This window comes from Colias croceus, chromosome 4 (assembly GCF_905220415.1).
Source record: "Colias croceus chromosome 4, ilColCroc2.1".
Classification (NCBI taxonomy): Eukaryota; Metazoa; Arthropoda; class Insecta; order Lepidoptera; family Pieridae; genus Colias; species Colias croceus.
The window spans coordinates 10,987,203-11,000,931 of record NC_059540.1 but is presented as its reverse complement, the minus strand read 5'-3'; the positions used below and the strand labels follow the sequence as shown (position 1 = coordinate 11,000,931).

General features: G+C 34.9%; 2 protein-coding genes and 1 non-coding gene across 7 annotated transcripts; 2 read left to right on the top strand and 1 right to left on the bottom strand.

The window, feature by feature from the left end:
* Positions 1 to 492: 492 nt before the first annotated feature.
* Positions 493 to 8,027, top strand: LOC123690902 (solute carrier family 25 member 35-like). 4 transcript variants are annotated; one of them, XM_045635028.1, is made up of 6 exons: positions 493 to 966; positions 2,879 to 3,127; positions 3,505 to 3,704; positions 6,072 to 6,195; positions 6,772 to 6,914; positions 7,832 to 8,027. In XM_045635028.1, the coding sequence occupies exons 2-6, from the start codon at positions 2,889 to 2,891 to the stop codon at positions 8,020 to 8,022; spliced, it is 897 nt and encodes a 298-aa protein (XP_045490984.1). In that variant the 5' UTR covers positions 493 to 966; positions 2,879 to 2,888; the 3' UTR covers positions 8,023 to 8,027. The 4 variants fall into 4 exon arrangements, with proteins under 4 accessions (XP_045490984.1, XP_045490983.1, XP_045490982.1 ...); XM_045635027.1 differs by lacking the exons at positions 493 to 966; positions 6,772 to 6,914 and adding an exon at positions 7,434 to 7,576 and having other exon boundaries at positions 2,765 to 3,127; XM_045635026.1 differs by lacking the exon at positions 493 to 966 and having other exon boundaries at positions 2,765 to 3,127.
* On the top strand, positions 5,569 to 5,640 carry Trnad-guc. Its single transcript has one exon. It is a non-coding gene; the product is annotated as a tRNA-Asp (tRNA).
* A 726-nt stretch (positions 8,028 to 8,753) lies between the features above and the next one.
* On the bottom strand, positions 8,754 to 12,674 carry LOC123690900. Of its 2 annotated transcripts, none has more exons than XM_045635020.1 (3): positions 10,836 to 12,674; positions 10,634 to 10,743; positions 8,754 to 10,499 (listed from the first exon to the last, which is right to left on the bottom strand). In XM_045635020.1, the coding sequence occupies exons 1-3, from the start codon at positions 12,520 to 12,522 to the stop codon at positions 8,949 to 8,951; spliced, it is 3,348 nt and encodes a 1,115-aa protein (XP_045490976.1). In that variant the 5' UTR covers positions 12,523 to 12,674; the 3' UTR covers positions 8,754 to 8,948. The 2 variants fall into 2 exon arrangements, with proteins under 2 accessions (XP_045490976.1, XP_045490977.1); XM_045635021.1 differs by having other exon boundaries at positions 10,842 to 12,674.
* Between the last annotated feature and the right edge of the window lie 1,055 nt (positions 12,675 to 13,729).

Genomic DNA, 13,729 nt, shown 5'->3' with positions numbered 1-13,729 from the left:
AACCTAATTTAATGCGAAATAAGGTTTTAAATATAATTGGCCACATACCTACTCTCAAAAATCGATGTTCATTCATCGCATCCAGTCCTTCCCTTTCAAATCTTCCAATCCCTAATTTTGCCAGGGCGCGGGCGTGACGTCATATGGGATGGTTTCATTCGATAATGTACCAATACCGTTTTTCTATTAATTATAAAAATGAATTTTAGTTTATGCATTAACTTAAAGCGTTTGGTATTAGTTTCATTATTAACTAAATATAGAAAGATTATTGACATCCCAAACATGAAAATATAACATTTACCTAGGCTAATAATTTTGAACATTTGCCTTTCCTGAAATAAATTTTAGTGCATGATGAATTAATAAAAAACGACGTGTGGCACTCGGGGACTGCCGCGGTAAAGCTATTGCATCATTGCATGCTTCTTCAAGCCACACCTCCGCCCGTCGGAGTGGGGAGCGTGAGGTTTTTTCGTTACGGAATTTCTCGATTCGGTCCCCGCGCTCAAGGCCTGCGATAGAAGTTATGCAATAGCTTAATTATAACAGCTGTTTCATTGACCCATTATATAGATAGCGTATGAAATCTGTCTTGTTAAATTGATACGGATATAAATTATCGCATAACCTCGTCCACGACCAAAGTTTCATTTTCAATGCCACGCCTCGGCCGCGTCATCAGCGTGCGTAACAATATTGTATAACATTCGTAAACCAAAATACGAACAAGCACGTGGTTTATTGTGAAAATATGTGTGACCAAAGTCTGTTTAAAAAAAAGTAACTAAGTATCTGACATGTGACATAAATGATGTAAAAATTAAAAACAATTGCGCCAAAATTTTCAGGCTCAGTGTCGTGGTTTGTGTAACTATTCACGTGATTATTTAACTACACACAAAAAATAAATATATGAAACTAGAATTTTAGAATAGTGTTTCAGTGCATTACAGTTGTTTTATGGTAAGTTTGAATTATTTCTTTTATTTATTTATTCAGTTTCTCTAATTAAATCATTATCAATTATCAACATGCTATGAAGCTACTGACTGTATCGTATGTTTTATAACATCGAACTTGATTAAAATATAGGTAGATACCTATTGATGTTTACAATAAGTATGTATTTTGACATTAAAATTTCCCGCCAATACATACTTAACGGGGCGGGATTAGGGATGTAAGTAGTTGGCTTCTTTTAAACGCTAGAGAGAGATAGATAAGTATATTTTCAGTTGTGTAAACCAATTGATAAATTAGGTATACAATTAACTATATGAAAGTTTTGTTTTCATCAACGATACGAACGTCTTTCTGCCCAATAGATATTTTTAGAATATTACTGAGATAAATTTTTTAATTATGTTAGTTTGTTAATTATGATTTATACGTATTTTTTTCAAGTTGAAGAAATTAAGTATGAAAAATGTAGGTGTAAGGTGGAAAAATATTTTTCGTTCGTAAATATTTTTATGACTTTATGCATGAGGGAATAACTCTTATATTAATTATACTAGAGTTAACAATATTTCACAATTATTATAAGGCTGACTGAATTTCAGTTTATCTTAATAGATAAGGTATTTCCGTAATTTCAATCTTTGAGTAAACAATATAATTTTATTTTTACATCATACCTACTGTCTGTTGCTGATTTATCTAAAGAATTTGTACCTTTCTGTTTATAGGAAGGTTTCAAATATTATTCATTAGTGTCTTGAAACAGTCGACTTGACTTGTGGTGTTCCTAACTTCCTTCATATAGAAAATTGTGTAGGTACGTAAAAAGTAATTACCTACTGAAACAATTTCTTAGCATATTTCTTATAATTTATAGATAGGTATTAAGACTTTTTGTAATTGGCGTTTCTTTATAATTGTGTTATTTTTCAATTTATTTTTTAAATTGCGTTTGTAATTTCTATAGTACCTAGCTTAGATTAAGGATTGGTCTAGGAAACCAATCCTTAATTTAAGGTACCTAGTTACTTTGGTGGTGGCTTTTGCTACCCAATTTTCGGGTTTATTACCTAGTAGAGGAACTACGTCAGTTGACGGGTTAACAACTCTATCAAAGGAACAAATTAATCATAATAAATAATAAACGCAATAACCTGTTAGGTAAGGTAATAGTTATTGTAACGTTTGACCGAAATTTTACATTGCTTCATATTTTATTCGACTGAATACTTCTTTGTCATTTTGTCAATGTGGTCCAAACATCTATTGTGTATTTCAAGTTCTCTGCAATCTATAATTTTGTAATCAGTTAAAGAGGGATGAGCAACTTGGATTTAATCAAGTACCTACATGTACTGTTGTAACTATTTTATTTTTACTTGTCAAATGGAGAATCGTAACAACTACCTCGATCATACTTATCAATTGATTCATGATTATTGGGTCGCGTGGGTCGATTAAAAAAAACTGTCAATAAAATAGTTATAAGTAAATTCAAACGAAACCGCTAGAGGCACGGTAGCCTATAATGGTCTAAGAGCCCGTGGGAGATCGTCCTTCACCCATCTAATAACCAGATGAGACGTATTTTCACGACACATCATCATCATCATCATCATCAGCCCATATATGTTCCCACTGCTGGGACAAGGGCCTCCTATGAGGGTACAGGCCATAATCCACCATGCTGGCCAAGTGCGGGTTGGCGGATGACACATGTCGTCGAACTTTTTTTTTTTTTTAATTCTTCGACATGTCGGTTTCCTCACGATGTTTTCCTTCACCGTTCGAGCAGTGGTGATGTAACAACATGCGCAGATAAATTGAAAAATCAATTTATTTCCTGCGCGCTCGCCTGGTCTTGAACCCCGGACTTCACACGACACATGAATTTATTTAATTTGTTGATTTGCAGTAAGTTCAAAATGGACTTCATCATCGGCGGGTTAGCCGGCGCAGGCGCAACGATATTCACAAATCCTATGGACGTTGTAAAGACCCGCTTACAGTTACAAGGCGAATTGATATCTAGGAAGGAACAGGCAACACGTTACAGGGGAATATTCCACGCATGTTATGTTATAGCTAAGGCAGATGGTGTGCTAGCTTTACAGAAGGGTCTCACGCCGGCCATGTTGTTTGGCTTTTGTATGAACTCTGTTAGGTAAGGTTTTATTTAGTTTTTTTTAGTTAAGTAGATAGGTAACATGTTAAAGCTACGTTGGCATGGCTGATGGTAGGCGTGCAATACTGCCAATGAACATTTGCAGACTGAGGTACCTATAGCCCCCCTTTTAAGAGAGCTGTCAGAAAGGTCTTTAAAAATGAAAGGGATCTGTTAAAAACGCCTCTTTGATTAAATATATATATAGGTGACAAGGTAAGACAAGGTAACAAACCAGTGCTACCATAGTGCTACCGTTTCTTCGAAATCTAACAAACAAAATTTTATAGATCACACAGACAAAAACCTAGTTTAACTATTTAATAAGAAAGTTTTTGCTCACAAAATTCTCATATATTTCTTCATAATATTTCCAGGCTTGGCTCATACCACATAGCCGAAGTGCAGGGTTGGACAAAGACAGACGGCGCCACTAGTATACAAAAGGCCGTTTTTTGGTCAAGCGCGAGCGGGTTGTTCAGTGGGGTGGCTGCTAACCCGACGTCTGTTGTCAAAACTAGGATGCAATCCGCGGCACATCCTAGTGTAGCCGTAGGAAGACAGTATCAATATAAAGGTAATTTAATAAAATAAGTACCTTATTATTGGTAAACACTGATATTATTCTTTATATTATATTTATTTGGAATTGAACTAAAATTGATTTAATTAAACAGTTTTTATGAGGCATACTGAGAAATTATTTAAATTTGGTATTTTTCCAAATTCTAAATCCTGCAAGGGAAAATTTTTCATAAGCCCGCGCCGCGGCCGTTCCAACTCAAAAACAAAAAGAAAATGTTTATTTGAAAGAAACATATCTCTATTGAAATATAGAATGAGTTTTTAATTTTTATCCTTATATAATAGATAGGGAGGCGAAGAGGGGAATTTTCTGCAATACTCGAGCGTGGCAGTTTAAGATATGAGAGATACCTTAGACCTAATAGAATAAACTTTTTCACTATTTAGCTCTATATGTAGTGACGCGCGCCTAGGATAGACGATCAGATTAGTAAAAAAAAATCGATAGTCTGAAATACTCGAGCGCGTCAGATTAAGATATTGGGGGTTGATTTTAGTGTTATAAGACTAAATTTAATTAATCTGACCATAAGTCCTTGACGCCGCCGAGTTATAGGGTCGCGAACTTGTAAAAAAAAACGTTAACCCGGCATTCTCGAGCGCGATTTTTTTTATTTTTATTTTGAAGAATATAATCTAAAACTTACTAAAAACACAAAATCTGCCGGTTTCCGCATGACCGGAAGTCTGGAGGAGCCATTTCGTCTTCCGAAAAACGCGTTGCAGCATATAAGTCGCGAACTTTACTTTTTCAAAAAAAAAAGTTTAAATAAACAAAAAAGGTAATTTTATTTTACAAAAAAGGTCTCTTTTCATTTTTGTCCAAAGTTTAATTTTTTTTTTACTTGAAGCATCATAAAAACTCAAACTCCCGGTTTTTTGAGTATATCTCGAAAACTGAGGGAGGTAAGAATAATTGATATGAAATAACGATGATTAAAAAAAAGAAACCCACAAACCTTTTTCGGTCAGATTAAGAGAACCCACCAACATTTTTATCAGATTAAGAAAATATGCTTTCAGGATACCTAGATAAACCTCCCCTATGAAAATCTGACGCGCTCGAGTATTTCAAAAGGACTTTTTTTTTCTGCATTTTCAAAAATTCATCGTAACTTATCGTCATGCCGTAATCGTCAGTATTTTTAAAGGGAGCTTTCTTGGGGCCTAATTAACACCCCTTCCGAAAATCTGACGCGCTCGAGTAAATTTTTTGTGCATTTTTGACGAATTTATATGCCTAGCCCCACCACGCAAACCGGCAGATTAGTATACCGTTGTTATCAGAGGCACTTGGGGCATACGTAGTATGAATATCTGACGCGCTCGAGAATGCCCAAGTAACTGTTTTTTTTTACATTTTTGAAAATCCGTACACGCCAAACCCACCGCTAAAATGGTTTTTACCATAGAAGCTTTTCTTTTCGAAATTATTTTCTCTTTCGATTTTGATAAGTCTCGACGACGCCGTTGAATTACGCCATTTAGCTACCTCGCCTCCCTATCCATAACAAAAATGTCATAATCTAGAAATTCTATAAAATATTCTGAGTAACGTTTATAAACTTTTTATAAAGGTTCTTTGATGCCATCAGGCGAAAGTTTTAGCTAGCTACTAGGTAGTTATTATTCTGATATGTTTATATGGAATAACTCTGTGGAATAACGTAATGTAATTTTGGAAAAACCTTCCTATAAATATCTAATGTTCAAATAAAGCGAAAGAAAATTGCAAGTCATGTTAACCGCGAAACACGATAATGACGTCACTAAGCTATTAGGTAGCATCACAGATAACATTACGATATAATATTATGGTGTTGAGTATAAGCGATATTTTCGGACTTACTGACAAGTCTTCGGTAGTATAGTGGTCAGTATCCCCGCCTGTCACGCGGGAGACCGGGGTTCGATTCCCCGCCGGAGAGAATTCATTTTTGTTTTTGTATTTTTTTTATTTCGCTTACAAACTTTTATAACCAGTAATTATTTACATTTTTCTTTATAAAACTTTTGTATGGGGACATAAATAAATTTTGTTAGTATGATCAAACTGTATGATTTTCTCGTACTTTTAAAATTTTATAAAAATTAAAATATTTTTTCAATTTTGACTCACTTCATAATACTTCATATTACTTTATATAATCAAGATACAATTTTATATTTTTTATGACGAATTTACGACCGTGGCTTCGGTCGCGTGGTCAAAGAAAAACCCGTATAATTCCCGTTCTTGTGGATATTATCGTTCCTGTCCGGGATAAAAACCACTCTATTAAAAAAATCTCATCAAAACCGTGATAATTTAACGTTGATTACAATATTACGGTGATATATTATAATATTTCGTTTCTAGGTATGCTGGATGCCTTCACAAAGATCTACAGAACGGAAGGCATGAGAGGTTTCTTCGCCGGAGTCAACGCGACGTGCATGCGATTGGCTATCGGCAGTGCCGCTCAGTTGACTACTTTTTCAGCGTAAGTTTTTTATTTATATATGTAATACTTTTTTGTCATTTGATGCGATTTTTAAATATTTGTAGAAGTGAAACTTCTTCAGGCGCGATAAGAGTAAAATTTCAAGGTCGCGTCATGGCAATACCGTCACGTCATGGAGTAAGGCGACGATCTTTGAATTTTGCCAAAGACGTTTCACTTCTGACACGTGTGCTCGGCACACACGCTCTTTTTTATTATTTATTAAATATGTAGGTACCTATGTAATTCAATACGAAAACTACTTGACCTACGACTCGACTAATGACCTTCAAGTATCGTGGGTTTTAAATTACATTCATTATAAAATATCTTCGTATGTGGTGTTGGTTCAGTATCATACAAATACTCCGAACTTCTCACCTAAGAGTTCTATCGAGCCAAATATCAGGCACAGAAACTATCACATCTATATCCTACCACCTACCTGCATCCCAAGAAACTTTAGCCGAAGAAAGTTAAACCAAGAGTTAAAAGTCTGGCTTTAAACCAGAACTATTAAGTTTCTTGTAATAAGACAAAAAAGACTCGAAGTAACTGACTTCCTTTCTCCTACAGTGCAAAAGAAACTCTATTGAATAATGGGATTTGCAAACGGTCAGAACTGGGCCTAGCATTCCTGGCAAGTGCCATTAGTGGTGTGATGGTAGCTGTGGTCATATGCCCACTAGATGTTGTCACCGTACGACTGTACAATCAGGGTAAATAGCACCATATTTATATATCTCTTGGTGATAAATTGTATTCGCTATTGTCACTAAAAATTGAGCATTTTCTGGAACTAACACCTATACATATACTAGAACATCTGTAATGTGACCTGGTCGATAGTCGATTGTTTTAAAATCATTCTAGGAAGTCTTCATTTACTTAACTTGTATTTATTATCATGGTAGAAACGACAAACACCATTTTATCAATCGAAGTGTTCGTCAAAATCAGAGATAAGGATTTCTCGTAGATTAATATAGCGCAGGATACTAACCGCAAAATCATTGGCATGAATAATAATAATTGGCCATTATATTTGAACGGATTTCATAAGTTCATATTAGATTCCATCTAAACTGCATCCACCATAATGGATTCCACTTGTGTTACATTTGTACAATAAACATCGTTTAGGATTTGGTGCACATTGATTTCTCCAAACTTTGCACCCCTAAAAGCGCCTCAATAGCACGTTCTCATAGTCATCTTATATATTCCATCGATTCCAGGCTGAAAGATCAGCTGCTTGAGAGAGGATTGTTTCAAAGTTCGCCCCTAACACTCGCCTTCGTCGCGAGTCTGGCATGTGGCGTCTTGTGTGTGCTATTGGAAACCCCGCTGGATGTAGTCAGTACTCGTATGGTTAACCAGGGTAATGTCCCTTTATGAGAGCTACCTTTTTGATCTTTATGTTCGTCATGTCCTCTATGAAAGCTTGTTTGTTTGTTTGTTTTGTTTTGTTGTACTTCATCCAGCTCCGTTCCTTTTCATTTGCTTTGCCTTTCAAATATGATACGAAGACTCGATTTAAATATTATCATCTAAAGCTTGGTTCAAAACTTCACTGTCATATCCACCTAGGTACGATTATTTTAAGATTTTTAACAATATTCGATTATATTTTCAGGGTCCGGATTCCAAAGTGAAAAGCTATACACTGGTGTATTTGACTGCATCAAGAAGATATTGAAAACGGAAGGCACTTACGGCCTTTACAAGGGTATTGGCCCACTGTATTTGCGGATAGCTCCCCACACGACACTGTCGCTTGTTATATGGGACATGTTAAATATTGTGTTCGAGAATAAAAAGAGCTAACAGTATTAAACGTTTTTTAATTCAAACCACAATTGGAGGACGTTCTTCATCAACATCTGGACGGGAGCGTAGATAATTAGCTATGGGTGGAGAAAATTGTATTTCCCAATCGATTTCTGAGGAAGCGCAACTTGAACTGATTTCTTCATCATCACAGAAACACGACTCTAATTCGTCATTATCATTGGCTTTGTTACGTTCTGGTATAGTAATTCCCATTGCTTCATAAAACGATTTGAGACAGATATTCTCACAATTTTCGGGGTGATATGGATCCGACCAAATATCTTTGACCGCCGCTCGAGTTAATCGCCGTCGAAGTCTCTCTCTTTTCTCTATTTTCGCCTTGTTGTTGGCACTTTCTATTTTATAAATGAGTGGTGTGAATTGTTCGTTACCTTGTTCATTGATATCAGGTGACATTTCTATTTGATACTCTCCATTAGTTTTTCCTATTATAATTAGAGGTTTATTTTCAGTACGTTTTTTCGTTCGTTTTGTAAGCTTCTTTTCTTCCACAACAGATTTTGTCAATTTTGCTTTATTCAGTTTCTTTAAGAGGCATTTGGATATAGCACCGGGCTTCCAACCACATTTAACCTGTAAGTAATACGAATTATAAATAAATGGTTCTTTCATAAAGAAAACAAGACCAAAAAAATAAAATAAAATGCTTACTTTTATAAGACCTTCTCAATGAAAAAGTATGAGTATTGTTAAAAACAAACATATAAATATGAAATTTATTGACAATCCAATAAACAACACTTAATCTTACAACAAAACGTTACAAATTTAACTTAGCACATTACCAAATAAATATTTCTTGCACGTTCACTTAATACGCCAAAAACTACTACACGCATTAATCTTACATCAAAAACATTTCTTTGGACACATCATAATGTGCTAGAGACTAGATTCAATCAAGCGACTTGAGTTGCAATGTTTCTCGAAGCCAAAGCCATCAATCGGTCTCGCTGTTGCTTTTTCATAACTTCTGCACTTATAAATGAATGGAAACATGGTACATGGAATGAACTTAAACTTATGCCTCGTCCTGCCAAAGTAGCTAGTCTCTGTTTTGGCCTTGCGTTTTTGTAACCCTTTAATCGGAAATAGGTTTTATTACCTTGATCGTCTACAGCTATAATACCCTTATCCGATGGTGCAGAATGTTTGCATTTAGTGCTATCCTCAAATAAGCTGCGGGAATATTTGTTATTTGGGCTTTGCATTCGGCGACGTTTCTTTGAAGGAGGAAGACGGAAAACGGTAGATGGTTGCGGTATTTTTACATCTTCACCTCGAGCCATCATTTCTCTTAAAGTTGCTAAAAGTATTTTTTTATCATGTCCATGGCCAATAATTCCTAATTTCGAAAGATCTTTTGGCGTAGCATCTCCGAAACAACTCCAACTTGCTTCAGATTTTAATGGAACCATATCTTCTTTTTTCATATCTTTACCAGTTGCCTGCTTTTTCGAAGTAGGTGATTTCTTTTGAGTTAAAACGCCTCTAGGTTTAGGGTAAAATCTCCACCTACTATTACAGTCGACATATCCGTCTATACCAACGACCAACCATTTATTGTTTGCGGTTTGAAATTTACCAGTTATAGCTTCGACTTGTTCACCACTGGGACCAATAAAATTATTTGGCGCCCATCGTCCATCAGGAGCTATATATCCATCCACATTTATTTCCAACCATTTCTTATCTGGGCTCCAAAAGCCACCTAAGTCACTACATTGTTGTTTGCCATCAGGCCCTTTGAAGAATCTAGGAACAGGATTACCAAATCTGTCTAGAAGTTTAACTCTGTAATCTAAATACGTGTACTGGCTGCCGTTGTCTACTTTTATGACCTTCTTGCCCTTGTGATTTTGATTAAACGTAGCACATGGCGGGGTAAATTCAACTATCCATTCATCAGAATCCGTATCCGACCCAATTGATTTCGAATCTTCGGAACATGAACAAGAGACATCCATATTGGTTCTTGCAGCCGTCGGTTCTGCTGGATAACAGGTACATTCTGGGTCTTCAGTATCTGGAAGTATGCCTAAAGCTTGTTGATATGTTTTCAGACATATTTCATGACACATATCTCGGAAAGCACTCTGAATGAATGCTCGCTGTGCTCTTTCTAGACGTCTTTGTTCACGTTCTTTCTTCTTTCTCCTTTCACGATTTTCTTCTTCAGTCCTACCTATTGTATATGTTAGTACAGGCTTATCTTCATACGGATATTGATTAATAGCTCTAGGTTTATTATATGTTTTCATAGTCTCCATTGTAACAGTGAATTCACCATCCTTCTTATGAACAATTAAAAGTGGTCGATTCAATGGACGTTTCTTTTTAGCAGCATCTTTTCTTCTCTTCTTAGGCGTGACTTCACCAGGGTTACGAGCCATTCTAAGGAGCCTTACAACATGTTTATTAGTAGCACCTGGTTTCCATGATGGACGAAACTAAAAAATAAAAAAAAAATTTACATAAAAAAATGAAAGAATAGGTTTAATATTTTTTTGTCTACATTGTTGTCCCATTTTTATGTTTAAGGAGGATTAAAAAAATGGATGACTATGAATTTAGACTATAATACCTTCATGCCTGGTACATCTTCAGCAGTCCATAACCATCCCATGTGCTTTGGCACATTTTCAAGTGTACCAGTACAGGGTAATGCGCACCTGCTGTGTCCAATTTGAGGAGCTATAAGAAACAAAAATATTATAGATGTACGAAGTAAATCAATGTATGATTAAAATTAATTTATAATTGAAAAAAAAATATGTAATACGTACGTATACCTTTATAACCGTAGTTGAATTTAAATCTATCGTCCTTCTTTTTCTTTTTACATTTCTTGGTGTCTTTTTCGGATTCAACGCTTTTCTTCTCAACAACTCGTTTGTCAGAAGCAGCAGCCTTCTGATTTGAACTTACTTTCATTGCTTTGACGCTTGTATCGTCACCTTTTTTCTTACTTTCACTTCCAGATGTGCTCCATGATTTCATTTTATTTTTATCAATTAACTTGTGATATATTGGACATGGAAAATTGGCTTTTACTGGCTTTTCATGCGGTTGCTCTTCTCCAATTCTTTCATAGCCACCACACACTTTGCAATACGTGGTCTTTTTCATAAAACCAAACGTGCACTCGCATGTACAAAAACAAGGGTCTTGACCGATTTTCATTTTAGCTTTTACACCACCTACGACTTCCTCTATAGTCTCAGTTACCTCTGTACGATCACAACAATCTTTGTTTAAATTTGTCAAATCTAGAAGAATTCTTTCATCAGGAGGTGGAGGCAGAGCTCTGTGTTCCTTGTGTTCGCAAACGAGTTGTCTACATTTCGCAATGCTGATTAAAGGTGCTGCTTCTTCAGGCATATCTAGTGAGCACATACTAGCGGGACATGAGCCAGATCTGTTTTTGATTATTGGACATTCGCTATCACACGGTCGAAATTTGAATCTTGCTCTATTTGCTTGTGAATGGCTAGATTTTTCAGATGTGTGTTCTTTCATAGATGATTTAGATGATTTTTTGGATTCTGGGTTGGAATTATTTTGCTCAACCGTGAAATAGTTTACACAGTATACTTTATTTCCAAACGTAGCATTCGGATCGCCAAAAATGTAATTTACAGTTTTCATATCAGCTTTTCTTTCGATGAATGAAAATGATTTTGATTTAGCGAGGATAAAAGCGTGATTGTGATTTTCAGCTTCAGTTTCAGTCGTTTCATCATTACATATTGTATTATTGTTATCCTTCTGTACCTCCGAACTCAGTTTGTCAAGTGAAACATTGCGCTTTACTTTATCGTTATTATTGCGCTTTCTTTTTTGCATTTTCTTATTACCATGGTATGTTGTTTTTATAATGCCTAGATTGCTCTCCGTACATTTGCATATATTACGGTTTTGGACATGAGATTTATTATTAACAATTGGTGGCGTCGTGTATCCAAAATGAGTAAGTTTAACGTTCAATTTTATGGTAGCTACTTTTTCGTAGTAAATTTCATCGTAAATATTATAAAATTCTTGAACACTCACCGGCTCTAGCATGGTCTCTAAGTTTAATAAATAGTATATGAATATTGTGCTCCAAGGAATTTTTGTGGAACCAATTTTTTTATTTTCACTCCTCCACATTGATAACTCCAATTCATTGTGTTGCATAGTTTTAATTAGTTCCTGAGTATTGATGGTCACTAATATAGATTCGTCTCTTTGTAATCTTGTGTCGGATAATAGATTTGATCTTTTGATTTCCAATTTATTATTTCGTAGTCTAGATTTTCGTTTAGTTTTCTTCTTTGATATTTTGGATATAACAGCATATGGATTACTTAATGTTACCTCAAATAATTCAGGAAAATTAGCTTTAACTATAGCTTGCTTACAATCTAAATAGTTCTTAATTTCTTCTATGACAATCTCAAATAAAAACATTGAATCCGAAGAAGCCATCATATGTTTATTTTATTTATATGAAGTGAACCAAAATAATGCAAAAATTTAAATTTAAAAAAACTATAGTACCCAATAAACTTGTAATTTACATTGCCAAAATAAAAATGTCAAATTTCAAATATCACTTTTTACCTTCTTGCTTTTTACAGTACCTACACTGTAGGATTATAAGTGGACAGTATAATATAATTAATTATGTTTACTCTGTGTGTTTACTTATGGGTTACTATCACGGTTACGGTACTATGGTTAGTTAAAGTGGTTAAAATACTTTTGTACATTTCCGCAATAATACGATAGTACATAAAAAATAGTTTGGAAAATCCAAAAGTGCACGTCTCATAATCTCATCCTTTACAATAAAATTGATTATTTATAAAGAGTACGTGACTATAAATATAAAAAAGAAATAAAATAAAACATTTGGAAAAGTAAAGAAAGCGGTACCGTAATAATTGAGCTATTTTTCTTGTGGCCCCACCTAGATGTGAAACTGCGCAGGTTTAAGGGACTGACTACCAACTTATTTTTTTAAACCTTGGCTTATAGTATAAAGAATCGAGTTTATAATGGTGAATTTTGAGTACACTATAAAAAAAAAAAAAAAAAAGTCGATATTTTTTTTGTTTATTTAATAACAATTAAACCACATCGAATCAGACCCTGAAAAATGAAAGGGTTCTATTCCTGAGCATACTCAAGCGTAAGAGAAAAAAAAAGACTCGATTAGTAAAGTATTTCGGTCGCTATCGTGTTAACAAGAAAATCCTCCGCACATACAGACACACGGACGTCCAAGACAGAACTTTTTTAAACTGTTTTTTAACTAGTTTAAATAACAAAAATGACATCAAAAATATCATGAATGTTAAAAATAGTGTTTTTTCTTAATATGTGTGTGTATGTATTATCTTACAAGTGCAATATGTATGATACATAAAGACATTTTAAGTTTGAAAAATCAGATGTTTTGCGCGAAGTGACAGTAGTACCCACCTCAACGCTTCGCTTATGAGGCGTGCAATACAGTGCAAAATAGTACAAAGTAAATACAATTTAGCTAAATATATATTTGTAGTAGGGGAGCCCAAGAGGGGATTTTGGGATTTACTCGAGCGCGTCAGATTACTATTAGGGACGGTACCTTAGCTATTCATTAGTACCTCTAGTCAATATGAGCAGTTATGGTTGGTGGGTGCGCTCAGGG

What these genes read in the sequence shown, in the direction of transcription:
- LOC123690902 (XM_045635027.1), top strand. Translation starts at nt 2,850, where the DNA reads ATGAATTTATTTAATTTGTTGATTTGCAGTAAGTTCAAAATGGACTTC. An exon ending in AAGACAGTATCAATATAAAG is followed by an intron (nt 3,705 to 6,071) that starts GTAATTTAATAA and finishes TTTCGTTTCTAG; the next exon opens with GTATGCTGGATGCCTTCACA. An exon ending in TACTCGTATGGTTAACCAGG is followed by an intron (nt 7,577 to 7,831) that starts GTAATGTCCCTT and finishes TTATATTTTCAG; the next exon opens with GGTCCGGATTCCAAAGTGAA.
- LOC123690900 (XM_045635020.1), bottom strand. Translation starts at nt 12,522, where the DNA reads ATGATGGCTTCTTCGGATTCAATGTTTTTATTTGAGATTGTCATAGAA. An exon ending in CTACGGTTATAAAGGTATAC is followed by an intron (nt 10,744 to 10,835) that starts GTACGTATTACA and finishes TGTTTCTTATAG; the next exon opens with CTCCTCAAATTGGACACAGC. An exon ending in AAGATGTACCAGGCATGAAG is followed by an intron (nt 10,500 to 10,633) that starts GTATTATAGTCT and finishes TTTATTTTTTAG; the next exon opens with TTTCGTCCATCATGGAAACC.